At 33.4% G+C, this 26,040-nt stretch overlaps 11 protein-coding genes across 13 annotated transcripts; 6 read left to right on the top strand and 5 right to left on the bottom strand.

The window, feature by feature from the left end:
• Positions 1–184: 184 nt before the first annotated feature.
• On the top strand, positions 185–1,209 carry LOC123317562 (transmembrane protein 170A). The gene is made up of 2 exons (XM_044904150.1): positions 185–652; positions 780–1,209. The coding sequence occupies exons 1-2, from the start codon at positions 527–529 to the stop codon at positions 1,023–1,025; spliced, it is 372 nt and encodes a 123-aa protein (XP_044760085.1). The 5' UTR covers positions 185–526; the 3' UTR covers positions 1,026–1,209.
• A 417-nt stretch (positions 1,210–1,626) lies between these two features.
• On the bottom strand, positions 1,627–3,861 carry LOC123317548 (NEDD8-activating enzyme E1 regulatory subunit). 2 transcript variants are annotated; one of them, XM_044904134.1, is made up of 6 exons: positions 3,606–3,861; positions 3,389–3,553; positions 3,155–3,337; positions 2,810–3,099; positions 2,309–2,748; positions 1,627–2,196 (listed from the first exon to the last, which is right to left on the bottom strand). In XM_044904134.1, the coding sequence occupies exons 1-6, from the start codon at positions 3,671–3,673 to the stop codon at positions 1,738–1,740; spliced, it is 1,605 nt and encodes a 534-aa protein (XP_044760069.1). In that variant the 5' UTR covers positions 3,674–3,861; the 3' UTR covers positions 1,627–1,737. The 2 variants fall into 2 exon arrangements, with proteins under 2 accessions (XP_044760069.1, XP_044760074.1); XM_044904139.1 differs by lacking the exon at positions 3,606–3,861 and having other exon boundaries at positions 3,155–3,326; positions 3,389–3,530.
• A 147-nt stretch (positions 3,862–4,008) lies between these two features.
• LOC123322731 (vacuolar protein sorting-associated protein 45) lies at positions 4,009–6,107 on the top strand. Its single transcript, XM_044910757.1, has 2 exons — positions 4,009–5,043; positions 5,103–6,107. The coding sequence occupies exons 1-2, from the start codon at positions 4,150–4,152 to the stop codon at positions 5,919–5,921; spliced, it is 1,713 nt and encodes a 570-aa protein (XP_044766692.1). The 5' UTR covers positions 4,009–4,149; the 3' UTR covers positions 5,922–6,107.
• A 214-nt stretch (positions 6,108–6,321) lies between these two features.
• Positions 6,322–11,381, top strand: LOC123322606 (isoleucine--tRNA ligase, mitochondrial). Of its 2 annotated transcripts, none has more exons than XM_044910662.1 (14): positions 6,322–6,571; positions 6,625–6,747; positions 6,803–6,972; positions 7,027–7,225; positions 7,282–7,395; positions 7,451–7,644; positions 7,694–7,863; positions 8,006–8,242; positions 8,299–8,471; positions 8,557–8,689; positions 8,780–9,075; positions 9,153–9,366; positions 9,427–9,861; positions 11,039–11,381. In XM_044910662.1, exons 2-14 carry the CDS (start codon positions 6,695–6,697, stop codon positions 11,273–11,275), a joined length of 2,625 nt encoding a protein of 874 aa, XP_044766597.1. In that variant the 5' UTR covers positions 6,322–6,571; positions 6,625–6,694; the 3' UTR covers positions 11,276–11,381. The 2 variants fall into 2 exon arrangements, with proteins under 2 accessions (XP_044766597.1, XP_044766522.1); XM_044910587.1 differs by having other exon boundaries at positions 6,822–6,972; positions 11,039–11,379.
• Positions 11,382–11,649: 268 nt separating this feature from the next.
• On the bottom strand, positions 11,650–13,706 carry LOC123322861 (motile sperm domain-containing protein 1-like). The gene is made up of 3 exons (XM_044910948.1): positions 13,321–13,706; positions 13,105–13,268; positions 11,650–12,319 (listed from the first exon to the last, which is right to left on the bottom strand). Exons 1-3 carry the CDS (start codon positions 13,448–13,450, stop codon positions 11,924–11,926), a joined length of 690 nt encoding a protein of 229 aa, XP_044766883.1. The 5' UTR covers positions 13,451–13,706; the 3' UTR covers positions 11,650–11,923.
• A 160-nt stretch (positions 13,707–13,866) lies between these two features.
• Positions 13,867–16,615, top strand: LOC123322793 (protein GPR107). The gene is made up of 7 exons (XM_044910842.1): positions 13,867–14,195; positions 14,260–14,370; positions 14,425–14,570; positions 14,786–14,975; positions 15,050–15,706; positions 15,762–16,036; positions 16,085–16,615. Exons 1-7 carry the CDS (start codon positions 14,094–14,096, stop codon positions 16,227–16,229), a joined length of 1,626 nt encoding a protein of 541 aa, XP_044766777.1. The 5' UTR covers positions 13,867–14,093; the 3' UTR covers positions 16,230–16,615.
• A 912-nt stretch (positions 16,616–17,527) lies between these two features.
• On the bottom strand, positions 17,528–18,525 carry LOC123311560 (ER membrane protein complex subunit 3). The gene has a single exon (XM_044895600.1). It carries the CDS (start codon positions 18,434–18,436, stop codon positions 17,714–17,716), a length of 723 nt encoding a protein of 240 aa, XP_044751535.1. The 5' UTR covers positions 18,437–18,525; the 3' UTR covers positions 17,528–17,713.
• Positions 18,526–18,764: 239 nt separating this feature from the next.
• Positions 18,765–20,359, top strand: LOC123315981 (protein CLP1 homolog). Its single transcript, XM_044901894.1, has one exon. The coding sequence runs from the start codon at positions 18,873–18,875 to the stop codon at positions 20,154–20,156; it is 1,284 nt and encodes a 427-aa protein (XP_044757829.1). The 5' UTR covers positions 18,765–18,872; the 3' UTR covers positions 20,157–20,359.
• A 101-nt stretch (positions 20,360–20,460) lies between these two features.
• Positions 20,461–22,316, bottom strand: LOC123315978 (histone acetyltransferase KAT8). The gene is made up of 6 exons (XM_044901890.1): positions 22,110–22,316; positions 21,953–22,050; positions 21,679–21,860; positions 21,167–21,614; positions 20,826–21,070; positions 20,461–20,759 (listed from the first exon to the last, which is right to left on the bottom strand). The coding sequence occupies exons 1-6, from the start codon at positions 22,294–22,296 to the stop codon at positions 20,543–20,545; spliced, it is 1,377 nt and encodes a 458-aa protein (XP_044757825.1). The 5' UTR covers positions 22,297–22,316; the 3' UTR covers positions 20,461–20,542.
• Positions 22,317–22,731: 415 nt separating this feature from the next.
• LOC123312365 (probable RNA 3'-terminal phosphate cyclase-like protein) lies at positions 22,732–24,304 on the bottom strand. The gene is made up of 4 exons (XM_044896756.1): positions 23,915–24,304; positions 23,638–23,823; positions 23,276–23,580; positions 22,732–23,196 (listed from the first exon to the last, which is right to left on the bottom strand). Exons 1-4 carry the CDS (start codon positions 24,204–24,206, stop codon positions 22,843–22,845), a joined length of 1,137 nt encoding a protein of 378 aa, XP_044752691.1. The 5' UTR covers positions 24,207–24,304; the 3' UTR covers positions 22,732–22,842.
• Positions 24,305–24,654: 350 nt separating this feature from the next.
• Positions 24,655–25,762, top strand: LOC123322807 (dynein regulatory complex protein 8-like). The gene is made up of 4 exons (XM_044910827.1): positions 24,655–24,787; positions 25,000–25,237; positions 25,459–25,669; positions 25,730–25,762. The coding sequence occupies exons 1-4, from the start codon at positions 24,766–24,768 to the stop codon at positions 25,736–25,738; spliced, it is 480 nt and encodes a 159-aa protein (XP_044766762.1). The 5' UTR covers positions 24,655–24,765; the 3' UTR covers positions 25,739–25,762.
• The last annotated feature ends 278 nt before the right edge of the window (positions 25,763–26,040 follow it).

The raw sequence follows: 26,040 nt of genomic DNA, 5'->3' as shown, positions 1-26,040 counted from the left end.
TAGAGTTCTCTATAATCTTTGGTCCTGACTTATTCGCTCGCTGGAAAGCAACCCTTAAAAACGCAGAAACGCTTCACTTTTCTCAATCGCGAAAATATGGCTTAAGTTCTTTGGTACAGACCACAGAACACTCTCTTTCACAGAACAGAAAAAGATTTGTCACATGCACATGTCATACAAAAATGTGGAATGACAACTGACAGAGTGTTACTTGAGGATGTCTTTGTGACAGTTTTCAAATGTTACGCTGAATTATTTGTTTATAAAAATGGAATAACAAATACGATTGTAAATACTGAGTGTGAAGTTGTAACTTGCAAGATGTAACCTCTAGAATGCACACATCAATCCTTTTATATATGATTTTATGACTTACCTATTCAAATCCTTGGGATAAACTGCTTAGTAACTACTAAATAAATACCTTTTGTTCTAATTTATCATGAAGCATCGCAATAAAATAGTGGATAGTATAACATAATACCAGAAAACGAACCAATTAGTTCCTATTGATCAAGGAATAACAATGAAAGAGGAACTCTCTTTGAGATCAGTGCTCTGGTTTGAAAACGCAGATGTTCTCAATACTTTTACTAAAATGTGGTACCATGTCTTCCTATGGGCCTTGTTTTCGTCCATTTTCGTTCATACAGTAAGTGAAAATATAATGTTTTAATCTTCTCCATATTTTACTTCTACATATCTCAAAGATATCATTATTTTGTAATACAAACCCATAAGTTAAAGATTTGTGAACATTTCCTGTCTACCTCTTTCAGATCGCAGGAATGATAGCTTTCCTTACATTAAGAAAACACAAATTTGGAAAGTTCTTCCCAATAGCAATATTAATAATGGGTGTCATTACTCCAGCAGTCACTGGTATAGTCAGTAGTGCAGCAATAGCATTTGTATATAGAGCTTCAAGTTTTCCTATGAATCCTCTTTATGCTCTTTTCTGGGGTTGTGGACAGACTATTCTTACAGGATGCATGGGATTCACGAGAATCTTAGCTACCCTATAATCAAGGAAATCTTATTGATTATTTCTTTGTCAATAAATGTGATGGTGCTATAAGCATATTGTATAAAGGTTAGATAAAACAGTAGTGTATAATTGGAATCATTTCATCCATTCATAATTTTAATACGCATTTATTTTCATGTATGTATTTGTATTGAATTGAAATCAATAAACACTTTAGTTTAGAGCTATTTTACATATACATGGCACTGTATAAATAATTAATAAAATCTATGTGTAATCCAAGAAATGCCCTCTGGCTGGTCTGTTTTTATTGTCAATTATACTTTAGAAATTAGTAGAATTTCTCAAGATTTTTGTATTGTACATAATAGAAATATAAATAATAAAAAGTAGTAATGAGTAACTACATTGATAAAAGTGTAAGAAGTAACACATTAACTTCAATTAGTCTGTGTGGTCTATGATCAACCATTGTCCCTTGAGTTGTTTAGCTTGGTATATTTATCCAATAAATTCACTCATGCTTATTCATCCAAATCAGAACCAAAGATACGTTTAAAACACACTTTAAGAATGATAAGAAAAATTTACTTGAAAACTGGAATTTTATTGCATAAGAAAGCAAAATACGAGACTAGTACATAATTAATTTAATAACCATAACTAGACAGCCATAATTCTCAAACAATTGGACTTGTTTGGTGAAACCATCAAATTTAAAAGTAAATTATCAACAGAACAAACAAAAATTACAATGTATATGTTGCCGAATTTGAAGTGATAGCATCATAGATGAAAGTATTATTCAAAGGTTTGTATTGATGGGTAACCAGTTTGATAGCTTCATGCGCTGCAGTTCCTCCAAGAACGGCAGACACAGAATGCAACTCTGCACCTCCATATCTGCAAATTTCATGCACTCTCTCATCCCTCAAAATCTGACTGCACCCCCATTCGTTCAACAGCTTTCCAATGATCATTTTCAGTTTCAAAACGTCAGGTTCCACATGATCATCATATTGACCAGGATAAGTGTTAAAATCTCCTATGAAACGTTCAAATCCCCTGAGGATAACGTAATAAAACATTAAACTATCCGGATCCTCCAGCTGTGATGAGAGATCTGGACAGTGTTTGGTGTATTCGTCTGCAATACTGCTTCCTCTCATGACGAAGAGTTCGCTGGAATGCTTACAGAAAAGTTTGACCTGGAAACAAAACACAACATTGATCTACCTTTGACCTGCATCAGGAGATCTGTAGATTCCATACACACTGACTTCAACCCAGCGAATTTGTTGAAAAAAAAAATTTTTTTACCTCTTGCTCAGAAATTGAATCTTGATGCATTCCAACATTCCTGGCAATTTGGCATGATCTCCTATAGATGGATTCAGCTTGTGCTTGAGCCTTTCGCTGGTAAATCTGCTGCAGTGTTATGTAACTCTCTGAATCGCTAGCCATATCTGGCAAAGTTCCTCTTACTGGTAAAGCCCCCTCTGTTTCTACAAATTCTCTTAAAGCAGTACACATGATCCAAAATGGACGACTTTTCTGAGTTAAATTAGTACAAGAATCGTCCTCTAAAATTTCCCTGATTTGACTGGGTATTGTTTGATTCGAGATACATGTATTCACGAACCGGATAGCTTCTTCAAAGTTCTCTTCTAATGTTTTAATACCATTTTCATCATTTACTGCACTTTCTCTTATCATTTTACGAATTTGATTCTTGTCCTCCCTTGATACTGGCAAAGCACCTAAAATATAAATCTCCCTTGAGGTCAAGAATTACTTGATTTAAAGAATAACAGTTCGCACCATTATTTTGTTCTTTGAACTTCGAAATGTAATAATACAATATTACAATGGCTGGAACATGACTTCTTTCCTTACTATCCAGTTTTGATATGTCAATCTTTTGTAAATGATTCTCCAATTCAGGCCATAGATTTATTAATCTCAAATCTGGATTTTCACTATCAGGATGAGATTCTATTACTGTATGTTCTTTAACTTGTAATCTAATATATCCCAGAAAACCAATGCTTCTACAGACTATCAAAGGAACATTAGCTTCCCACAAATGCTTCGAAAGAGGTATCAAAACCCTAGAAAAATATGACTCCTACATTTCTGTTCTATAATCATATCAATTAAACATACTTTTCTGATAAGGCAGCAGCTATTACAAGATCAAAATTAGAGAAAAAATTTTCTGAATGAGATAAAACATGTTCAACTGCTTCATCTATATAATCTCCTCTTACATCCAAATTCAGTTCTAATAGGGCCTGTGTAGCAACTTGAGCTCTGGACATTCCGAGACTTTCAGAATCTAAAAAAAAACTTCAATTTCAAATGACTAACAATGATTACCAACAAAATTTGCCATATTACTTTGAACCTATATCTTCAGGAGTTATTTTTTCCCCATCGACAATGGTGAAAGCTCCTATTCCAGGAAGTACCAAGCTTTTCAATACCTCTGTACCTAAGGCAGTGGCATTAATGAGACAAACTTTAGCCTTTTCCAGAAGCATTTGTCCGTGATCTCCCCATAGCCTTAAAATATTGACTGCTCAATATCATGATATTAGAAATTTTCAGATTATACCTTAGTTGACGGTCATATTTTTTAGTTTTATCGGTTTGTTCAGGAGATTTAGGCGCAGGAGATGCCATATTTTCTTTAGGACTTCTAATCAAACAAAATTTACGATCACACAGACTGAACGAGATTTTGGCTGACTTGTTTCCTATTGCCTTGAACAATGAAGAGGTATCCCTAATTATTTATAAATTATATCAGAGTTATTCCAACATGATAACAAGGTTTGTTGTTTTAAACATAACCCTTTATCAGAGACAGATGACAGATCTGTCATCTGCCTCATCTTTGATCAAAGATTCCTCTATGGTGTTCTGAGCACAAAAACATGAGTAGATCAAATCAATAAAAACATGGTAGTTCAAATTTCAAATGAATGTTCAACTTTGACGGAACAAACATCATTTTGACAGTCGAAGAGTCAACAGTCTGAAAGATATTAACTAAAATTCGGACTTTGTGTTAATTCTTTCATTAAATTATGTCGAATTGAGAAAATTATTATCTGATAGCCTTAACAGTAATTCAAGTATAATTAATCGTCGTAACAATGAATGTCATAGCAGCAGGAAAGGCATATATCAATAAAATGACTGAGGAAAGTGAACCAGGAATGAAAGTTTTAATGATGGATAAAGAAACAACTAGTATTGTCAGTATGATTTGTAGTCAGTCAGAGATTCAACAGAAAGAAGTATATTTGGTTGAAAGGATTTCAGATTCACAAAACCAAAATAACACAATGGCACTGAGATACTTGAAATGCTTAGTTTTCTTAAGACCCACCACTGAAAACATCAAATTATTATGTTATGAATTAACAAGACCAAAGTATGGTTCTTATTATATTTATTTTAGTAATATAATAGCGAAGGCAGATATTAAAGTTTTAGCAGAGCATGATGAACAAGAAGTAGTAAAAGAGGTACAAGAATTATACATGGATTACTTAGCTGTCAACCCACATTTATTTTCATTAGGTTTAAACTGCCCAATAAATGATCTTACTTGGAATGTGGATGCTCTACAAAGAAGTGTTGCAGGTGTCATCTCTGTACTTCTATCTCTCAAAAAATGTCCATTAATTCGGTATCAGAATAATTCCAAACTATGCAAAGAGCTTGGAAAAAAAATAAGTGATATTATAAGTAAAGAAAGTACTTTATTTGCATTTGGACAGAGTAGTCAGTCATTATTATTAATATTAGATCGACGAGATGATCCTATAACACCATTGTTGAATCAATGGACTTACCAAGCCATGGTTCATGAACTATTAACCATTTATAACAATAGAGTGAATTTATCTAAAGTCCCAGGTATTTCAAAAGAACTAACAGAAGTAGTCCTTTCTGCTGAGCAAGATGCATTTTATGCCAAAAATATATTTTTGAATTATGGTGAGATAGGTCAAAACATAAAACAACTGATGGAACAATTTCAGGTGTGTAGCCTTCAACATTGTTGCTGCTTCCATGATTTATAATGTGTTCTGCATTTCAGATGAAAGCGAAGAGTCATCAGAAAATTGAAAGTATAGCTGATATGAAGAATTTCGTAGATGCCTATCCCCAATTCAAAAAACTCTCAGGAAATGTTACTAAGCATGTGACTGTTGTTGGTGAACTTAGTTCTATGGTTAATAAATACCATTTGCTGGATGTTTCAGAGGTAGAGCAAGAAATCACATCCCAAAATGATCATTCAAGCCATTTACAAGGTATCAAGAAATTGATAGCAAATGATAAAATTAGACCACTTGATTTGGTCAAACTGGTTATTCTCTATGCTCTCCGATATCAAAACCATGCGAACAATGAAGTTGTAGGTTTGATTGATATGTTGAAAAAAAGGAATATTTCTAAAAATCTTTTGTCAAATATCGCTTATGTGCTAGAATATGCTGCATCAATCACAAGACAGAATGATTTGTTTAATGTTGAGGAAGCTGTGAAAATAACAAAGAGATTTTTCAAAGGATTAAGTGGAGTTGATAATGTGTATACCCAGCATAAGCCACTGCTGCAAGAAACATTGGAAGAAATAGCAAGAGGAAGATTGAAGGAAAATTTATATCCTTGTATGGGATTCAATAATAACAGTAATCGTTGTCAAGATATAATAGTATTTATGATTGGTGGAACTACCTATGAAGAATCTCTAGTTGTGCATTCCTTCAATCGTAACCATCCTGGCTTCAATGTTTTGCTTGGAGGGACTTCAATTCACAATTCCAATAGCTTTTTAGAGGAAGTTAAACAATCTGTTCTAAACATTCCTAAGAAAAGCTCAAGAAAATTCAGAAATCTTGAGTGCCAGTAATATATTAGCACGTCAATGTGGTAAATTGTATTTATAATGTTAAATATGTATCAAACACTTATTTAATCTTATTTATTAGTTGTATTTATCATTCCATAGAGGCTTTTTCTCAGAACAATTTGAATATCAACTGTGTAAATAATTATGTATCATATGATAAACGAAAATATAGTATGAAAATGGAAACTTTTCATATCACTAGTGTTGAATTTTTTAGAAATTGCCTTTCAATTAACGAGACCATAAAGTTAAAATTATATGTTTCATTAAATTGCCATTTCTTCATACTTCTCATTTCAAATAGGCTGGTCAATTTTCTGGCCAATGTTGCGGTTACAAGTCCATGTATGTCAGACAGAATACTAATCAGATCATTGAACTCAATGTTCAGATATCTATGATTGGAACTAAGGTCTATGTTCTTAATGTAACCTAAAATAAATAAAAAACTTGCCGTAAATAAACAAAGTACCTAATTTATAATGAAAATGGGATGGAAAAGAGTACTGCTTTCAAAAAAATTAAAAATTAACTTGTATTGCGCATCAAGGCTCAAGTCCTACTCTCATACAGTAATCTTACCAAAAACAGATCTTCCACTTCGACTGGAAAACAAAAAGTTAATCGAACGAGATTCTAGTTTAAATGAGGTTGTTGAGACTGTGCATTGATTTTGGCTTTGAATAATAATATCCATTTACAGTTGCTAAGAAAACATGATGTATATAGCTGGCAGAAACTTTTTTTAACTGAACCAGAGTTCATTTTGCACGATGGACCACCTTATGCAAATGGTATTCCTCACATGGGGCATGCAATTAATAAAGTGAGCTTAAGTATTTCTAGATTTATACTTCAAAACCTCCAAAGTTAGTCTAAAGTTGTTTATATTGTTCACAGATATTAAAGGATGTTATTATAAGACAAAAAATATTAGAAGGTAAAAAAGTAAATTATATCCCCGGATGGGATTGTCATGGCTTGCCGATTGAATTGAAAGCAATAAAAAATCAGAACTCTGTAACAGATCCTTTAGAAATAAGAAATAAGGGTAAACATAAGCAACACTTAAGAGAGGCTTGATTATAGTTAATTTTTATTCTAGCTAGAAAATATGCTCAACAAGCAATTGAAGATCAAAAGAAAATATTCCAATCCTGGGGGATTTTGGGAGATTGGAATAATATATACACCACATTCAGTAAAGATTACATCATTAACCAGTTCAGGCAATTTTATGAATTATATTCAAAAAATCTCATCTTCAGGGATACCAAACCAATCCATTGGTCACCTTCGTCAAAGTGAATATTTTTCGACATTCTATAAAAGTCTTCAATTATCATTTATATTTTTCTAGAACAGCACTAGCTGAATCAGAATTGGAATATAACGAAAATCATCAGAGTTCAAGTATTTATGTACGGTTTAAAATTGAAAATTTTCCCAAACTGGGGATGTCAATTGATAAACCGTAAGGAAGTCATAATATTCTGTCTTGAAAGTTTCTACTTTAACAAATTTTTCAGTATTTACGCATTAGTCTGGACAACGACTCCATGGACATTACCATCCAATCAAAGTGTATGCTATAGTCCAAAATTAACTTACTGCCTCTGTACAACAGATTCTGGAAATACCATCTTCATTGCTGCTGTAGAAAGGTTAGAGGAACTCAAAATTACACTCAACTGTAATATTGAACTACTGCAAATATTACCTGGTAAGTGTTTTTTGATCAAAATTTATTTTATTGTGAAAAAACTTTTTAGATGGAATACTCTCTGGGGCTGAGTATAGACATCCTATTTATAAGGATAAAATCTTGCCTTTTTTACCTGCATCTCATGTTAGCAGCGATAAAGGGACTGGACTTGTGCATACAGCACCAGCACATGGTCCGGAAGATTTCTTAGTAGCCTTAGAAAATAATTTATCAATAGTAAGTTCAATTATAACCCAATATCAACTAATTTTTGAGAGCAGCTTAAAATATTCATTATTTTTGATGTTCAACATATAAGTTCAGTTAATAATTTTATGCCTTTGAGAATTTTAAGAAAAAACCTCTAGGATATTTGTAGGTTGATCTTGTGAATGAAGAAGGTTCTTATAAAAAAGAAGCAGGACCTGATTTGGAAGGAAAATTTGTTCTTGAAGAAGGTAATCAGACTGTCATTCAAAAGCTCGATGAAGATTTGGTAAATCATTCAAAAATCACCCATAGCTATCCCTACGATTGGAGGACAAAGAAACCTGTGATAATAAAAGCAAGTCAACAGTGGTTTTTGAACACAAATGCAGTGAAGGACAAGGCATTGGTTAGAAATTGTTGAAATTCAATGAATTTGTGAATTAATATTTCCGCCGATTTCAGGAACATGTCTCTAAATTAACTTTCATTCCCAATGTGAGAAGCTCAGTTTTCAGGGAAGAATTCAGGAAACAAATAGGAAAACGTCCTTTTTGGTGTATTTCAAGACAAAGAACTTGGGGTGTACCGATCCCAGTATTCTTTCACCAAAAAACCAACGAAATTATATTCAATCAGTAAGTATAAAATGGACATTATGTGTACCCAATCTTTAAAAATCAAAAAATACTCCTTTTTTAAGGTATGTGACATTTTTTCTAGGGATATCATCGACTATCAGTGCAAATTGCTTGAAGAAAATGGTACTGATTATTGGTGGATGCTAAACGAAGAAAAATTGTTACCAGAAAATCTTCGAAAAAATATTAACATTTCTGAAATAAGGAAGAGTGAGGTAAGAACTTAACCTGAATAAAAATAGATGTTATGAAATAATTATGCAGAGAAATCAACATAATATAAAATCTACAATAAAATATTATAGGATATTCTAGATATTTGGTTCGACAGTGGCATTTCTTGGTCGCAAGTCATTGGGGGAGACAAAATTGCCGACCTTTATCTTGAAGGAAATGATCAGCTAAACGGTTGGTTCTATTCTTCCCTGATAACCTCCCTTGCCTGCAGAAATGAGCCCCCTTGTAAATCGATCTATATTCATGGTTTTGCCGTTGATGAAAAGGGTTTAAAAATGTCGAAATCGCAAGGGAATGTTGTAGATCCGATAGATATTGTAAACGGGAAGAAGGGACAAAAACCTTATGGAATAGATGTTTTAAGGTCAGTCTACTTTTATATTTTGCGATAATTTAGTCTGAGTTTGGCATAATTTTTCCTTTAAAATCTTTTTTCTTCAGATGGTGGGTCTCTTGTCATGCTAATAACGCTGCTCAAATAAACGTCAGTGATAATGTTCTTCAAGTATGCTCTAAGGAAGTACAGAAAATAAGAAGTGTTTTACGGTTTATATTAGGAGCGTTGAATGAATATGAAGAGGCAGATCAAGAATATTCAGATCTCTTGTTTTTAGATAAGTATATTTTGCATCTACTACATGATTTTTATCACGAAGTAAGTATATAAAATTCCTTCTGTGTCCCACATTCAAATTCATCAGGATATCGGTTCCAGTTCAAGTCCCATGCTGAAGAATATGCTTTTAATAAAATTGGAAAATCGGTTGTGAATCTTCTTACAAACGAAATATCGGGACTCTATTATCCAGCTATCAAGGATAGATTGTATTGTGAAGCCCCTAATAACTCGGCAAGAATAGCTGCGCAATACACGCTTAAACAAATTTTGGATGTAATAAGTTTGAGTGTAGCGCCAATGTTACCTCATTTGATTGAGGAAATATATATGAATAGTACAACGAAGAAGGGAGAAAGTTTCTTCAAAACACACCATAAAGGAATTAATTGTGATTGGAAAAATGATGAAGTGAAGGAAATAATGGATATTGTCCTTGATATAAAGAAAAATTTCAATCTTCAATTGGGATCTGCAAGCAGCTCGATGGACGTTAACATTAAATTATCAACTGAATTATTCGAGAGAATTCAGGTAAGCATCGATTTTCACATGAATTGTGTATCATATTGGATAAGAAAATTCACACAGGTGTATGCCCATTCTAATCCATCCACAATCATTATAATTTCTTGTTTAGGTGTTGATTATCATTTTGATATAGGGGCTCATTCGCTGATAGTTTGAAGAAAATGGGTAATTTACACTAATATTTCATGCAGTGCTTTCCACCTTATTTTGAGTCAGATAAAAAATTCTTTTATCCACCATCGATGCATATTAGTGAACTAGTCTGCCAAACTAGTCATGTGACGAAATCACCAGAGGCTGTCGTTAAGATATCTTGAAAATTCTGAGATCTTGACGAGAAAAAGAGTAGAAGTGGAGTGTTCTAGTGTTGTAAATGTAATTAGAAAGTCGAGGAATTGAGCTTCCAATCGGTAGCAGCATGATATTTCTAACGTCACTTCCTAATCTGCAATGAATACGAGATATAGCCTAAAATAGGGAAAAGTCCTATTAGTTATATAGAGTTTTCACCAGTACAAAGTAGACTTCTATTTTGGGCATATATCGAAAGTAGCGAATGTCTGTCGACCAACAATGAACGGAATTATTTGAAAAAATGATCAAAATGGGCAATACATATTTGAAATTTCAAAAGTCATCAGACGAAACCATAGAATTTCAGGGTCTCGGCTAACTTCACGTTTTACAACTTTGCTTTCGAAATGACGTGAAGATAGGTCGAGAAAAGCATAGACATGAGCGTAACATTCGACTGGGCATTCACGAATGAAAATGACCAATGAAGTTTCGCTTTCAAGCGGTTTTTGGATTCCGAAGGATTTTATCCAATTCAAGAGAATTTCTACCAATATGTCAGATATACCGGCTTACTAGTAACCTATCCATTTCCTTGACATTCATAAATCACTTGTGATTATGGCCATTATTCAATTGTCTATCAAACTTCATGCTCAGAACTACAGATTCAGACGCTCAACATTAGAATATTGCTGTAGTATAAAGTAATAAGTAGTATATAGCAATATATACAGTATAGTAGTATATAATCCATTCGCAATGGTGGTTGAAGTACAGTATTCTTCTCACATATTATGGCTATTATTCACGTCATCCACTGTAATAATGACTATCATAATATGCTGTTGGTTTGTGTTATTTAAGTTAAAAAAATTTATTTCAGAAAATGAACACCTTGGAGCAATGGAAATATGAATTATCGATTATTCTCCTGTGTGCAAGTGTGAATATTTCGAAAAAGGAAGATCTTGTTAAAGATTATCATCTAGAAGTTGCCAAAAGTGGAAACTATTCATGTCCAAGGTGTAGAAGAATGCAATCTACTATTAAGGATGATTTATGCTTAAGGTGCTCACAAGTTGTTGATACCTTGCAAAATAAAGAATATTCTGCAGTGTAGTTATACTTTGTCATTTCTCAATATGTACCTATTAGCTGGAGTGTACCAAGATTTTTTTGTGTTTGTTCCTACGAAGGTTTGGTTGGACTTATTTATATAGTATTCATGGTCAAATTCAAGAAAAACAAGGACCGAGCAAAATTTTGTGGAATATTATTTGAATGTATCACCAAAACTATCCGCTAGATGGCAATGCAATTTTGCATGAACTATGAACCTTCAAATTTTACAACTGGATTTTCACTGGATCAGAAAATATTTTTTCTGTTAGCTATGCAGTATTAGGTACATTTAGTATGTGGATGGATGACAAATTCATTAACTGCACAAATGATTGAAAATAAATATTATTATAAACTAAAAAAAAAATCATGTTGTCAGTGCTTTTTCTCTTTAATATCAAGAAGAATCAAAAATATTAGATTGAACGAATCTATTATTTTGGGGCTCTAGAGCAGCAGTACTCAAAATATTTTTCCTTTGTGTTCCACATCTGACAAAGGCTGCATTTAATTTAAATAATTGTGGTAAGTACACTTTAATTGGATGAATAGTGACACTAGCCATGAAAACTGCAAAAAAAAAGGTTGAGTACTGCAGCCCTAAAACGTAAGAAGTAAACTTCCCAGAAATAAAAAATGTATTTTATCATTTTTTATCATCATATATCACATTAACAGTCTGAGAGCGTTCATGAAATGAGAATAAATAATAGGTTGATATTGCACCTACCAAAAATGCGAGACCAATTTTTGATGAAGAACTTAAATATAAGTAATCAGGTACCAAATGGTTTGGTTCATCAACGTCCTTCAATGGTAGCATTAACAATGCCACCATTGCTACAGCTGTAACAAACAAAACGAATGACTTCATTGTTTTGTTGATATCGTTATTCACGAACTGATCCCTTCCTCTACTTATGTCTCTTGATTTACTTGAATCAGATGCTTTATTGATACTATGAAAATCTCTTTGATTTTCCATAATACCATCATCGTCATATTCTAAGAGAATAGTATCTATGTCCTGTCTCCCAGTTATCTGAAAACAAAATATCAGTGTGAATGGATTGTCTAGACTCACGCTTGCTGAATAAAGAATAACTATAAAAAAGGAAACTCAATTTAGAACTCTTGAAGTAGATCATTTTCCAACAATAACAATAGTGTGAATTTACATGAAGTGTATAGACTCAATAAAATAATTTTAAATACTGATGAAAAAAGTGGATTAACTCAAGTCTATATTTTTCTAGATTAGTGTATCTACTGTTAAAAATTTCTTAACTCATGAAGATCACACAACTTAGGTATTTATAAAAGTGGAATAGACAACTGGTATGGTAATACTTTGGGGATTTTTTCCTCATTTTATTCCAGTAGAAAACCAAGATAATAAGTGAAACAAACATGACTTCATATGTATGCATATCTATATGTATATGTAATGTATGATATATAGAGTATCTATTGTATCATTACATTGCATATGTCTAATATCATATTGGGAGAAAGTGTTTAGTTGTAGAAATAAATATCTTAAAAAATTTTTAAACGTTTTAAACTTAAATCACTAAAATCTTACTCAAATGGTGTTTTATACGCTTCACTACAACAATAGTATCTTCAGGTGGAAGAAAACAAAAACTAACTAAAATGCTAGGTATATAAGTCCACATAGTGCAATAAATTCTCCTCATAAAGTACCCCAAATAATTTTTCAAAGCTTATGGTCAGTAGAAACATTTTCATAATTGATAATTTTTTCAATATACTGAGAATTTCCTACTCCACTTTTGAAAACAAACCTTTATGTTGATGTCATACCTTCTGAGTTTTTGAGTCAGCAATGAAAACCCGAAATTTGTCAACCGTACCACAATTTGAAATGGCCGGTACCAAATGTTTTATGACTATATCGAAAGAACTTTTAGCTGCAATGTATCCATCAGGGTCAGAGAGTGTGTACTTACTGGGTGCAGTACATGAGACTATAACAAGAAAAATATTAGGATTACAATTTTTTTCAAGATAACAACTCACTCTTGAACTTGATCGGAAAATCAAATGGGTTGTAAAGAGTCATTAATTGTTTATGGTTTGCCCTCCCATTCAATATAAATTTAAGAGAATGTGGGTATACAAACACAGGAATTGAATTCACTTGTGTCATCTCTGCTATATAAAAATAAAATCAAAATATAAAAATTCTCAGGAGATAAATAAAATTCGACAGTCGTTGTTTCTTGGAAGAGAAATAGTAATTCGATGTAAGATTGTTAAAATTACAGGCGTGATAATTGAATATAATTGCTGTTTGCTATTTTTGCTTAAAATTTTGTTGAAATGAGTGTGTTTATGACAACACAAATATTTGCGAGTTTTCCATTGTTGATGCGTGACTTTTGCTTGACTTGTTTTCACAGAATAAAAACATGTTCATACTTGTAATCAAAATTTGCTTGAATCAGTTTTGTAATATTCTTCATTATTCCAGAAAAAGAAGTATTAAGCTTTTTTATGATTATGGAAATTTTAATTTAATTTTCACATTAAATTCTCAATAATTTTGGTCTATTTGGGAGCACTGATTTCTTCGTTTCGTTTCGGCTTTTCGAAATGTCAGATAAAAACAAGTGAAATAGATAATCAATGACTGAATAAATTTTCACGAAAATAAGAAATTTTTTGCAGTTCACTCAATGAAAATATCCCGTATTGCACACCAATGTGATTTATTATACTGGAAATGATATAGATCATCGTAAAGAAGACTTGCAGACATAAGTGTGCTCATAACAATGTTTTGAATCTTGATGGATATCACGAATACAAAAATGGAAATTTTTCAACGTCTATTTATATTATTACTCTTTTGTGCATTAGTTTCTGCACGTAACCATACTCTGACTCTGAATGTGAGTTTGAATTTGGTATAGTTTTGGTTGCTTATACGACAACTGTCCAAATTTATTTTTTTAGAATGATGTCCGCAAATACATAGCTCTGAGTACCTTTGGTTTCTACCAAGGAGGAATACTTGATGTACAGCTTCGAAATTTCAGAACAGATTCTGAAAATGATACGGCTATGGTTAGTGTTTTTCAGATAAATATGAACTTTCTCAATATTCAAACGTTTTTTTAGTATGGATTCAGTCTGGACCGAACTGTCAATGATGCTATGAATCCTTACTTAAACAATCATCAAGAACGATGCATTTTAAAACAAGTTATAACCAAACAAAATGGTGCAGAAGTATTGTACTTCATTCTTGATTTGAAAAATAAGAAGTATGTTTATTAGAATAAATGGATGAGTTCAGGAATGCTTGCCAACCTTGTGAATACTGGAAAAAAAAACTTGCAATGGAAAAAAAATTTTTTTTATTTGTGCCCTTTGGTTGACTGAATCATTTTACAATCTTTGGAATTGTGCCAGCATCTTCAAGTATTCACAGGGTTGGTAAGCGTTTCTGAACTTGTTTATTAGAGTGCTATGTTTGCAGATTACATGTGAAATGTCATGAAGATGCTATTGTGCATATTTATAAAAGTAGAGATGAAGTTCAAAGTTTACTTGAAACTGTTGTTGAACAACAGCAAAGGAGGAAAAGGGATAAGAAATCCCCATGTGCTGCTTATAATTTTGATATTATTGCTAAAACTGTAAAAGGGGTTAATTATTACAGTACTAATGTAAGCAGTTTTTTTTGTACTGAATTTCTATATTTAATGAGTGTCTCCTGATTTAAAAAAAATTATCATTCCAGTTCACAATATCCATCGCTAGTATTGAAGAAGAAGGATTGTATAATCTTTACTTCCACAACTGTCCCAATTACGATCAAGGTCAAGAGGTATCGGTTGATTTTACCATACAAATTGTGGAGACAAATCTCAGCAATTTTTTGTCAGCTGGAGAAATGCCCCTACCAGCCCTTTATTGCATGATGTCAATATTGTTCTTACTATCAGGAATGTTTTGGGTTTTCCTGTTACGTCAATCGAAACATCCTGTGTTTAAAATTCATTACATGATGGCCGTCCTTGTTTTTCTCAAGGCAATATCACTAGCTTTCCACGGGGTGAATTATCATTATATCCAATATTTAGGAGTGCATATAGCCACTTGGGCCGTGCTCTTTTACATAGCTCACTTATTGAAAGGAGCACTGCTGTTTGTGGTTTTAGTGCTCATAGGTACAGGATGGACTTTCATAAAACATGTGCTGGCACCAAAAGAGAAGAGGCTATTTATGGCAGTGATTCCATTACAAGTTCTAGCCAATGTAGCTGAAATTATTTTAGAGGAAAGCGAAGAAGGTACAAAAGAACATTTAGCATGGAGAAGAATCTTCATTCTAGTTGATCTTCTTTGCTGTGGCTGTATCTTGTTTCCTGTTGTTTGGTCAATTAGACATTTACAGGTAAGAGTAGGAATATCAAGTTAACAGAAGTGATTTGTTCATATCTCCATTTCAGGAAGTTTCTCTAACAGATGATAAAGCAGCAATGAACTTGAAGAAATTGAAACTTTTCCGTCATTTTTACGTTATGATCGTCTGCTACATCTACACGACCCGCATGATTGTTTACTTATTGAAAATGGCGGTTCCGTTCCAGTACGAATGGCTCGATGAAATGTTCAGGGAGATGTCAACATATGTTTTCTTCGTTCTTACAGCTTACAAATTCAGGCCTGCTTCACATAACCCATATTTTGCTGTGAGCGATGAAGACGATGATTTGGATCAAGCGTAAGTCCCATACCACTGGTCTATTGGAACCTAATTTTTTTTTCACAGAATCACCGAGTCTGGCGCTTTGGAGGGGCTGAGTCGTGTAAATTCTAGGAAGAATAAGGTGTCGCTTCTGAACATGACAGAAGTGACAGAAGAAGAAAAGGATGCTCTGTTGAACCAGATGGAAAGTAGTCATGAGTACGATTGAGTTTAAAATGCAATGGGCAATGACATGTACAATACTAGTTTTATCGTAAGATTCAATCTCTTTTGGCATTATATGAGAGGCTAAACGAATGTGATTTTGAGAAAATAGCATAGCAAATAAAGAAGTCGGCTAAAACTTAGATTTCTCAATTTATCCTAAAGCTTTTCTTTCTATAACTAAACGCTCTGAATGTTTGGTACTGTAGAATTAAAACTTTAATTTATTTTCGCAAAAAGTTGATTTATTTGTTACTCACTTTCTTGAAATCACAAATTGCAACTGTGATAACAAGTCACCAACAGTATGGTTGTCAACATGTTTTCAAAAGATTTACAATTTTTATTTATATCATGTACCACTCGATCATCAATAAATTCTAATTATTACTTTCTCGTTGATGTATCCCAGCACCTGCGAAGCTTATAGTCGATAGTTATGCGTCCACTTATATAAAAAAAAAATTATTATATTACTCATAAAAAAAATTTTGTGTCTGTTTATTGTGGACAAGCTAAAAGTCGCAATTTTCAAGCTATCGCGCTCAATTTTGGGAAGATTATGCAAATCCACTATGTTAAGAAGCGCCTATTATTGATTTCGGTAGAAATAAAAAAACTAGTTGCATAATTTTTCAAAAGGAAAAAATGTGGGCTTGCGCAATTTTGAATCTATCGGTGTGAAATTTTGCACGTTGGGTGACGAAGCAACTTGGTTTTGGTCCGAATCGATCCAGCAGTTTTCGAATTTTTTTTAATTATGGAATATCCCCTTTTTAGAAAATTTTGCTCGTCAGATATGGGGATTTTTCGAACGAATTTTATTTCAGTTTACGTCATTGAACTCTATGGGTTCCCATACAGTTCAATGGGTTATGGAAGGAAAAATGTTTTTCCTCCCAAAAAAATCACTATGCAGCCCCTGTATTCTAGGATTCTTTAGTTTATTCTCGACGAAGAAATCGACATTTCCTTAGTAGATTTCTTCATTTCAGATGCTCAAATAGGTAGATTTCTTTTAATTTGATTACTCTACGGTGCGCCAACTGGTGTCGATTTCTTAACAAGTTTTAGTACTTGTTTCCCACAGAGAACTCTAAAAGAACTTTTTTTCTTTTAGAGTTCACTAGTTTCCAACGAGAAACAGATTTTCCATAAGTTTTCATCAAAGATTCTATAGAATCTGAGGTACTCATGGCGCTTGTAAGTTTTCTGGATTGAAGCCAGAGTATATTATCAAATCTACTAATCTTCTGCTCTTCGTTTTGTTCTCTTTGAAAATGACAAAAATAATAATTAATACAATAGTTTCATTTGATTTTTAATAATCAATAGTGAACATGAATCTTGTAGAGCAATTACATTTGTGGTTGCATTAAATAATATAATCAATTGTGTACACAAGAAATCAATTTAACAACTTTCTTAGTCACAATAAATATGAGCTGTACAAATTAAAACATTTAAATAATTTTCACTACAACATCCTCAAAGGAGGGTGCTTTCTATATTTGCTAGAGCCCATTGATGTTCCAATATCTCTAAAGCTTCCCATTCAGCTTTGAAGGGTACCCTAGGATCCTGAGGCATATTGGTTGCTGCGCCAGACATTTGTTCTTGCATTTGCCTACTCTGATCAGCTGCATTATTTTCCCCAAGAACTAATGCGTATATACTCCTCAAGCCAAACACATTTAAAAAGTACCATGATGCAGACGATACCCATGAAGCATCTAAATGAGAAAGTTCAATTCCTCTTTGGAGCATAGACTTAAACCTCAAGGTTAAGGGAAATGGAACTTTAGTGGTGATGAATCCAGAGAACATCCAATTTATCCAGCCACCAATTATGATCATAGGCAAAACATTAGTTACATTTCCTTTGAGCATATCAGTCATAACAGATGGGTCTGTCATCACATTTTGGGTATTATTGGGTCTCTTCTGGGTAAGATACCCCTCTTCCTCTTTATTGAATGCACCTTTTCTCATGAGAAATGAGTTCTTTGGTAGATACTTCGCATTTTCTCGTAGAAGTTTTGCTCTCAAAATGAGTTGACTATCTCTCAACTGTTGCAACTCTACTTTTTTCTGACTGGTAAGGAGTATAGATATGTAATGTCTCAGTATTCCTACTAAGAAAGTGATTACGACGATAGGAAGAAATACCCATAATCGGATTTCGTGATCAACAATCAGGTCAGCAGTCATTATTTATTAATAAATTATTATAAAATTAACTAACGAGTGACAATGTTTACATTAATCAGGACCTTAACCTCAAATGTCAGGACTCTTTTTTCTGTGGCCAGCACAAACCATAGAAAAGAACGTTCTCTGTCTTTTAGATGGCCAGGCCGCCTCTGCCGACAAGCACAAAGAACGAAGAAAAAAGCATCAGACCGGAAGACGACTCTGTGCAAAGAGAGTAGTTTTGACATTGAACTCATAGAGTTCAATGAGTTTTGACCAAAGATTAACCTCTTTGAACTTACTCTTTGGCAGTATTTTCGTGTTCTATGCTGTGAAGCAGATGTCTCTACCTAAAGTAAATCAGGGTGTTTTTTCTGTGGTTTGTTGTTTGTACAAAGTTTGAAATACAGGTTTATTTGAATATTAAATTAAAAAATTTTCCACAAATTTTAAAATGTCGAATACAGATGATCAGAAGAATGAAATCCAAGAATTCAAATTAGAGGTTGACCAAGAACTCCGTTTCGAAGTGGAGTCGAAGTCGGCGAAAGTATATCTCAGTCTTCGTTCCGGCCAAGCTGAGGTTTTTGGAACAGAAATTGTAAAAGGAAAGTTATATGAATTCACAGCAGGAGCAAAAGTTGCAGTGTTTACTTGGTTTGGATGTACCCTGGAAGTTCGAGGTCAAACTGATGTAATTTACGTGGCCAAAGAAACCCCCATGGTGGTATATTCTAATTGTCATGCAGCCTTGGAAAATATGAGAATGGAAGCTGAAAAAGAAAATGCCAAGGGACCAACCACGATGGTTGTGGGTCCTTGTGATGTGGGAAAATCAACACTCTGTAGGATTTTATTGAATTATGCTGTACGAGAAGGTAGGAGGCCCATACTTGTTGACTTGGATGTTGGACAAGGTTCTATAGGTGTGCCGGGAAGTATAGGAGCCTTATTAATAGAAAGACCAGCTTCAATAGATGAGGGTTTTGCTCAAGAAGCTCCTTTAGTTTTTAACTATGGACATAAAAGTGCGGAAAGGAATACTGCCTTGATGTCAATTCTTATCACACAATTAGCTTCTGCAGTTAAAGAAAAATTAGAAGTGAATAAAAGAGCTAGAACTGCAGGTGTTATTATTAATACTTGTGGATGGGTGAAAAATGAGGGGTACAAATTAATTCTGAATAATGCAAAAGTGTTTGAGGTAGATGTGGTTTTAGTTCTGGATCAAGAAAGACTGTATAATGAATTAGTTCGGGACTTGCCAGATTTTGTGAAAGTAATTTTCCTTCAGAAAAGTGGGGGAGTGGTTGAAAGATCAAAAAGTGTGAGAGCAGATTCAAGAAACCAAAGAATTCGGGAGTACTTTTATGGAACACCTAAAAATTCCTTGTATCCTCATTCTTTTGAAATTAAGTGGTCTGAATTGAAAATTTATAGAATCGGAGCTCCACCTTTACCAGATTCATGTTTGCCGTTAGGGATGAAACCAAAAGATCACATGACAAAATTAGTTCTTCTGACCCCCAACCCAGGGCTATTACATCATTTACTGTCTGTCAGTTTTTGTGATTCAGAAGAGGAAGAGGAGATAATAAAGACTCAGGTTGCTGGTTTTGTATGTGTTACAAATGTCGATATGGATAGACAAACAATCACCTTACTTTCTCCTCAACCTAAACCGCTACCAAATAATGTACTTTTATTATCCGAATTACAATTTATGGACAGCCATTAGTTTTTATTGTGATGAATTGTTACTTGACGATAATGTGATATCGTAAGGGCAATCTTTTAGATTGGGAATTTATTGAAATAATTGGATTGTAATGATTTATTTAAATTGTACATTAAATTTATTGTATATAAATTAAAAAATTTATTCTCTGCATTTTTTCCTTGGATTGGAATATTTGCTAAAATAAAAAGATTGTCACTCAATTTCTTCTATTTTTGTGTAGTTATACGTTATTTCAGGTTGTTTGAAGGCTATTGGAGATTGTACAATGTCCAATAATTTTTAAAGAGTAATTATATCAAAATATTAATGAAAGAATTTATTGAAAACTTTTATCACATAATTTCGAACAATATTTAACTGAATCGATGAATAAAATATTTTCTTCACTTTTTATTTAATTTATTGTTGTGTCTGCGGGGTGTCCACCTCAATGCACTACTATCTACACATAAACGAGGTCTTTTGTACTGACTCGATCTTATATGTTCTTCAACCAGTTTTGGTGTTACGCAAATAACATGCTGTCCTTTCCAATACTTCACCATATTCATACTTTGGAGAGTAGAAATGATATCAGTTTGAGTTATGCTAGTCATTTGACTGAAAATTATGAAATTAATTAGGACAAAATCAGAAAATTTTATCTAGATGTTCATGTTTATTTACCTCAGATCTTTAATCGAAAGGGTTCCTCTAAAATCTCTTAGAATTTCGAGTAAAATCCAACTCCAATAGCTGCGGTAACTCAATTTTCCAAGGTCGCTCAGAGGTTGCTCTGGACTACCCACATTCCCTTCAAGTCGAGACAATTCATAACTGAAAGCAATAAGCAATTTTCCATATCCTTGTCGTTGGTATGGGGGCAATGTCAAAATACATGCTACATTATTTCCATCAGGTGATTCTTTCTCCTGAAAATATTAAGGAATTTTGAGAGGAACATGAACAAAAGATTCATAATGAATCAATTCCCTCACTTGCATGCATAGTGAGATGAGGCCACTTACCTTTGAAAAATATCCAACAATATGTGCACCATGTTTATCTACTTCACACAAAATATAAAACAAAAACGGTTCTACATCAAAATATAGAGTTTTATGGTCTAAAAATAACTTCGCAAGGAGACACAGATTTTGGCAGTAGACTTTATGATCTCTTCCATCCACTTCATAAACTGAAAGTGTACCTTTACGATAAATTTCTTTCCCCACAGGCTGTCTCCATGTACATTCGCTCATGTGGTACCTATAACTCTTCTCTAACCTCATGTATTTTAGGCAATATTCACATATCCACAGTTTACTTTGACGGCCATACTCTTCTGGATATGGACTAAAATACCAAGTATCAATTTCAAATCTGCCAATTTGGATTCTGTCTATATATTTCACTTTTGTAATTTGTTCATGTTCTTTCTCAAGGGCAGCTGTAGTGGGATCCATCTCTGCATAGCTGAAGAAAATAAAATAAAAAGACTACTAATGTCTACAATATCATTTTTCTAGCAACTTTATACCTTTTCTGAATATGGTTAATTTCATCATGCCTTCTTTTCTGGTTTCTCGTGATCTTTCTGTCTGTACTGTCTGATAATAAATCTGTTACAACTGGTCCATCTTTCCAACCTTTCTCGGAGTTCATTTTTTGTCCCCCTTCCCCCATGTTGAATCTTGAGGACATAATTCTACCTCTAGGAACCTAGAATTCGACCATTTTGAAGTATTAATTTATTACTCAATTACAGGGCTGAAATTCAGCTTGACAAAACAGATTTGAAAAATCCGGTTTACCCATTCATCCAATCGCCTATTATATCCCTCATAATGAACATAATATTCATATTGCTGTTCTGTGTCATTATATCTAGTTTGAATTATTTCGGCAGGATCTAGAGAAGTAAAATAGATTATGATTAAGATGATTTTTCGAAAGATTACTTCAGCTTACGCCAAGAATCGTCAGATCTTCGAACTAAATAATGTTCTCCGATATCCAAAGGTTGTTCTTCTGTCCCTTCTGAATCGTCGTCTTGGGTCATTGCAGGTTTGTTATCACTTTCTGATTTTTTCCTCATATTAGAATCAATATCTAAATTTTTGTTTACGTTTGAAATATCAGATTCAGACATCTTCATGTTAGAAGAATATTGCGCAAACTCCGAAATTCAACTACACAGAAAGTCAAAGTCAGAGTACTCCGAAGATATCTTCGGAGTACTCTGTAATCTTTGGTTTCTATGACTGGAAATCGAAATTTCCAATTTCATTTTGCGATACGGATCGATTCAACTCAATAATATATATGTATTTTCGCTCAATGAAGTCTACCAATGAATCAGTGTATTTGCCAAGTATGTAGATAGTATGAAGGGTAGTAGTCGTGGGAATCCCCGAATTGATATAGAGGGTTTCTACATTACCGACAAAAGCAGTACGTTGTTTAAGGCTGTCTTATAACTTTTTGGTATCAAAGATTCTTCTCTATAATCTTTGTTTGGTATGAAATATAAGGACGTCTTTATACAACAAAGTACTTCTTTCTGAACGATTTATTTCAGATAACAGAAAAATTTGTATGAAAAATATGTTTTTATTAAAAATACAAATATCAACTCATTTTCAGATGATTGCAGTATATTTACATAAATATTTACAATACTCATATTTCAAATATGCATCAATTAAATTGTCCTCTTACTTAAGTTAGTGTAACCAAGTCCAACGCAACTCAGTAGAACTTTCTCACAACCGGATCCTTCAACAAATTCCTCAGCATGGTACTTTTCAATTTTGAAGGTGACCCCAAAAAATTCTTTCAAGTTCCTGAGAAAGCCCACAGTGTAGTCTGTAAGATTTCCAGTTACAATCTTGGAAACATCCTGTGGACCAAGAGCCATGAAGAGAATGGCTAGAGCTTGTGATGTGGAATCTACCACTCCACCTAGAAATATTTCTTTACAAAGTCTTTGACTTGCGGCTTCACCCAAATCTTCTGGTAAAGATGGTTCTTCCCCAAAAGCTACAACATTTGACACCTGAAAAGTAAGGAGAAGTTTAGGAAGTAACATTTATGAGAAATACTATTTTTGGCTACAAAAAAAACAATGAACATACTGCTTCTGCTGAATATATTACTCCTTTGGTTGTTTCAGCAGTTAAATGCACTCCAAAACCTGGACTATTACCCGATTGTTTTCCTCTGCGCTGATCTGCTGTTATGAAAACATCAGGAATGAAATTGAGCATAACACCCTTTGCCTTATCAACTATTCTATTGGCAATTGCTGGAGAGACCCTTAGAGCAAATGCTGTACCTCTCACTCTTTTGACTAAGCCACTTTCAAGAAGTTGAACCGGCCTGAGTTGTTGTCCAATGGGGCATTTGAAAACAATTTCACCTCCACCAAGCGGCCTTAGACCTTCAAAATCAAGAATATTTAATTGGCTTTTCATTTTACAACAAATTAACTACTGACCCCTCTTTTTGATAGAAACGTCTAAATTCTCATGGTCATAAATAAAATTTTTCATAGTTGTTATCATAGATGTTTTCAGCAGGTCCACTGATGGATCTATGTTAGTGTTGGTTACTCCTCGTAATGTGGCATTTAATGGTTTCTTACAAAATAATGAAAGCATAAAAAGGGCTTCCAAATAATATCCTGAGAAATAAGGTCAAGTTTAGTTTCACAATTTATTCATGAATTATTTCGAATGTTGCAATTTCTAATGAGTTAACCAGTGAATGTTTACCTATTCCTCTTTCTAACGAACAGTCATGCTCAATCGTTCCTCCATATAGCAACCCAGGTTGGAAATAAATCGATGTTCCTTCATCGTTAATTTCAATAACAGTTCCATTGGTCACTTTGTCAAGCAGCCTTACTAAACTTACTTCAAATTCTTTCAAACCTGGTGCATCGTCGAGTGTTCGTATATCTGTTATTTTCACACTTTTGCTACTTAACACTGATAATACTAAGCGCTGTCGAAAAAAATTACAGCCTTTGAAGATCAAAACTTCTCCCCTTCTTATCGCAGTCATTTTTTGGGTAATTATACACTAAGAAAAACAAAACTCAAATTTATAAGCAAGATAAATAAAAATCGCCTCCAGAAACGCCGTTCAAAATTTTGTGAGGTTAATTGACCAATAATTTTGGTTATATCATAGAAAACTATGAAATGTTATCTTGTTTTTACCACGTTTAATATTTCAATTTTTTATTCGTTATTGAAGAAATTTTAATTCATCAGGCAGAGTTTTTCATTACATTTTAGCAGTAGGAATACATTTAAAATTATTCTATCTGATATTTCCAAGCTGACTTGAATTTCAAGTTCCAGTGGCGTAGCTTTCTCTTGTAGGCGGCCACCCTTTTTCAACAATGAAATACTGATGAACTCGATCAACAATTCCCAGTCATTTTTCTCGAATTTGTACCCAAATAACTATGGAGGGTACCTCTGCCCTCCTTTACATATAACTCATAATTCACTTGAGTATTGATTATCGATGGAAGTCATGGAAACCTTTATATTGTATTCAAAAGTGGATTAACGCATATATCGAGTAGCGAATGTAGAAGTTTCGATAATTAAACATGAATGAACTTGATCTTTCAGGTAAGTAGTTTTTGAAATTTCGAGCAAGTATTAAGAACTAGGCACTTCATTGTTTTCAACAAAGTTTCAGTCGTGTATCACTAATTTTTTTTTTAAATTCAATAGAGAATGCGTTGTTTCTTTCGAGCTTTATTTCAAGAAGAATAGAGAGACTTAAAAGAACTATTACTTAAAAATAAAGTATTTACCAAAGCTGCATATTTTCGTTGTAGTATCGATCAACAGTGATCTTGAAAGGAGAATCGTAGAAGCATTTTTAATATTTGATCATACTGGTAACAAAACGGTGGACGCTAGGGAAATTTCCACCATTGTCAGATCTTTAGGATGCTGTCCAACTGAAGCGGAAATTCAAGAAATAATTGTGGCTAACGAGGATCAAGAGTCCCCTGGAAACGTTCATTTATCAGATTTCTTGCCCTACATGGTACAGGTCATCACTGAAAGGAGGTAAGACTGAGAGAGTTTTTAGAGTATAGACTCTTATAATAGTATAAGTGTTTTCTGCCACTTTTTGAAAATCGCTACTCTGAAGATGCTTTAGTGATAGCGAAACACGAAAATTATGTTCTTATTTGTACTAAACTTCGGTTGAAATTCATTCGCTTTTGATATGAGCCATTTTATTCTCATTTCGAAAATATGTTTAAGCTAATCCTACTCAATTTCAGATTTCAACCAGCTTCTGCTGAAAAACTGTTGGAAGCTTTCAGAGTATTAGACCCCAAAGGAAAAAAATATTTGACCATAGATGAGATCTCTTCCCTCATGACTGAAGGTGGGGAACCCTTGCAACCAGAAGAATTAGAAGAAATGATGAGGGTTGGAATAGATCCCGAAACAGACAGTTTTCCCTATGAAGTATACATCAATGAGATTATGGTTTGTGAATATTCTGAACTTCCTGATTAACCAGTTTATGAGCTTATTATTTGATTTCAGTTTGATTAGTTGGAGTTCGGAGAATGGACGGACAACTTTGAGTGATATTAATCCGATCTGCATGGTGATTCTGTTCTTTTTTTTATTGTATATTTTATTCTTTGGAAATATGTTCATTTTGCTTGGAAGGATGACGAAGCAAATTTTTTTTTGCGATAGAATTAGGTTCCTTAGTACATGTACTCATAAATCAAAGATAAATTTTTTTTTTAGAAATGCAGTAGTCATCTTATTCTTTCTGTTGATCACCTTGTATTTCTGTTCATAACGAACAGAATAAATTATTAATCGTTATTCTTTTGGACAGAAGA

This window comes from Coccinella septempunctata, chromosome 1 (genome assembly GCF_907165205.1).
Source record: "Coccinella septempunctata chromosome 1, icCocSept1.1, whole genome shotgun sequence".
NCBI classification, from domain to species: Eukaryota; Metazoa; Arthropoda; class Insecta; order Coleoptera; family Coccinellidae; genus Coccinella; species Coccinella septempunctata.
This window is presented reverse-complemented; position numbering and strand designations above follow the sequence as displayed.

What these genes read in the sequence shown, in the direction of transcription:
- LOC123312365 (XM_044896756.1), bottom strand. Translation starts at nt 24,206, where the DNA reads ATGACTGCGATAAGAAGGGGAGAAGTTTTGATCTTCAAAGGCTGTAAT. An exon ending in CGTTTCTATCAAAAAGAGGG is followed by an intron (nt 23,581 to 23,637) that starts GTCAGTAGTTAA and finishes TTGATTTTGAAG; the next exon opens with GTCTAAGGCCGCTTGGTGGA. An exon ending in TAATATATTCAGCAGAAGCA is followed by an intron (nt 23,197 to 23,275) that starts GTATGTTCATTG and finishes CTTACTTTTCAG; the next exon opens with GTGTCAAATGTTGTAGCTTT.
- LOC123315981 (XM_044901894.1), top strand. Translation starts at nt 18,873, where the DNA reads ATGTCGAATACAGATGATCAGAAGAATGAAATCCAAGAATTCAAATTA.
- LOC123322861 (XM_044910948.1), bottom strand. Translation starts at nt 13,450, where the DNA reads ATGACACAAGTGAATTCAATTCCTGTGTTTGTATACCCACATTCTCTT. An exon ending in TTTTCCGATCAAGTTCAAGA is followed by an intron (nt 13,269 to 13,320) that starts GTGAGTTGTTAT and finishes TTCTTGTTATAG; the next exon opens with TCTCATGTACTGCACCCAGT. An exon ending in CTGACTCAAAAACTCAGAAG is followed by an intron (nt 12,320 to 13,104) that starts GTATGACATCAA and finishes TTTTGTTTTCAG; the next exon opens with ATAACTGGGAGACAGGACAT.
- LOC123322606 (XM_044910587.1), top strand. Translation starts at nt 6,404, where the DNA reads ATGAAAATGGGATGGAAAAGAGTACTGCTTTCAAAAAAATTAAAAATT. An exon ending in ACTACTGCAAATATTACCTG is followed by an intron (nt 7,645 to 7,693) that starts GTAAGTGTTTTT and finishes AAAACTTTTTAG; the next exon opens with ATGGAATACTCTCTGGGGCT. An exon ending in AACGAAATTATATTCAATCA is followed by an intron (nt 8,472 to 8,556) that starts GTAAGTATAAAA and finishes CATTTTTTCTAG; the next exon opens with GGATATCATCGACTATCAGT.
- LOC123315978 (XM_044901890.1), bottom strand. Translation starts at nt 22,296, where the DNA reads ATGAAGATGTCTGAATCTGATATTTCAAACGTAAACAAAAATTTAGAT. An exon ending in ATAGGCGATTGGATGAATGG is followed by an intron (nt 21,861 to 21,952) that starts GTAAACCGGATT and finishes GTCGAATTCTAG; the next exon opens with GTTCCTAGAGGTAGAATTAT. An exon ending in TTGTTGGATATTTTTCAAAG is followed by an intron (nt 21,071 to 21,166) that starts GTAAGTGGCCTC and finishes TAATATTTTCAG; the next exon opens with GAGAAAGAATCACCTGATGG.
- LOC123322731 (XM_044910757.1), top strand. Translation starts at nt 4,150, where the DNA reads ATGAATGTCATAGCAGCAGGAAAGGCATATATCAATAAAATGACTGAG. An exon ending in AACTGATGGAACAATTTCAG is followed by an intron (nt 5,044 to 5,102) that starts GTGTGTAGCCTT and finishes TCTGCATTTCAG; the next exon opens with ATGAAAGCGAAGAGTCATCA.
- LOC123317548 (XM_044904134.1), bottom strand. Translation starts at nt 3,673, where the DNA reads ATGGCATCTCCTGCGCCTAAATCTCCTGAACAAACCGATAAAACTAAA. An exon ending in CCTGAAGATATAGGTTCAAA is followed by an intron (nt 3,338 to 3,388) that starts GTAATATGGCAA and finishes TTGAAATTGAAG; the next exon opens with TTTTTTTTTAGATTCTGAAA. An exon ending in ATTCAATTTCTGAGCAAGAG is followed by an intron (nt 2,197 to 2,308) that starts GTAAAAAAATTT and finishes TTTTGTTTCCAG; the next exon opens with GTCAAACTTTTCTGTAAGCA.
- LOC123311560 (XM_044895600.1), bottom strand. Translation starts at nt 18,436, where the DNA reads ATGACTGCTGACCTGATTGTTGATCACGAAATCCGATTATGGGTATTT.
- LOC123317562 (XM_044904150.1), top strand. Translation starts at nt 527, where the DNA reads ATGAAAGAGGAACTCTCTTTGAGATCAGTGCTCTGGTTTGAAAACGCA. An exon ending in CGTCCATTTTCGTTCATACA is followed by an intron (nt 653 to 779) that starts GTAAGTGAAAAT and finishes TACCTCTTTCAG; the next exon opens with ATCGCAGGAATGATAGCTTT.
- LOC123322793 (XM_044910842.1), top strand. Translation starts at nt 14,094, where the DNA reads ATGGATATCACGAATACAAAAATGGAAATTTTTCAACGTCTATTTATA. An exon ending in CTGAAAATGATACGGCTATG is followed by an intron (nt 14,371 to 14,424) that starts GTTAGTGTTTTT and finishes ACGTTTTTTTAG; the next exon opens with TATGGATTCAGTCTGGACCG. An exon ending in TTAATTATTACAGTACTAAT is followed by an intron (nt 14,976 to 15,049) that starts GTAAGCAGTTTT and finishes TTATCATTCCAG; the next exon opens with TTCACAATATCCATCGCTAG.
- LOC123322807 (XM_044910827.1), top strand. Translation starts at nt 24,766, where the DNA reads ATGAATGAACTTGATCTTTCAG. An exon ending in GAATGAACTTGATCTTTCAG is followed by an intron (nt 24,788 to 24,999) that starts GTAAGTAGTTTT and finishes TTTTCGTTGTAG; the next exon opens with TATCGATCAACAGTGATCTT. An exon ending in CAGGTCATCACTGAAAGGAG is followed by an intron (nt 25,238 to 25,458) that starts GTAAGACTGAGA and finishes ACTCAATTTCAG; the next exon opens with ATTTCAACCAGCTTCTGCTG.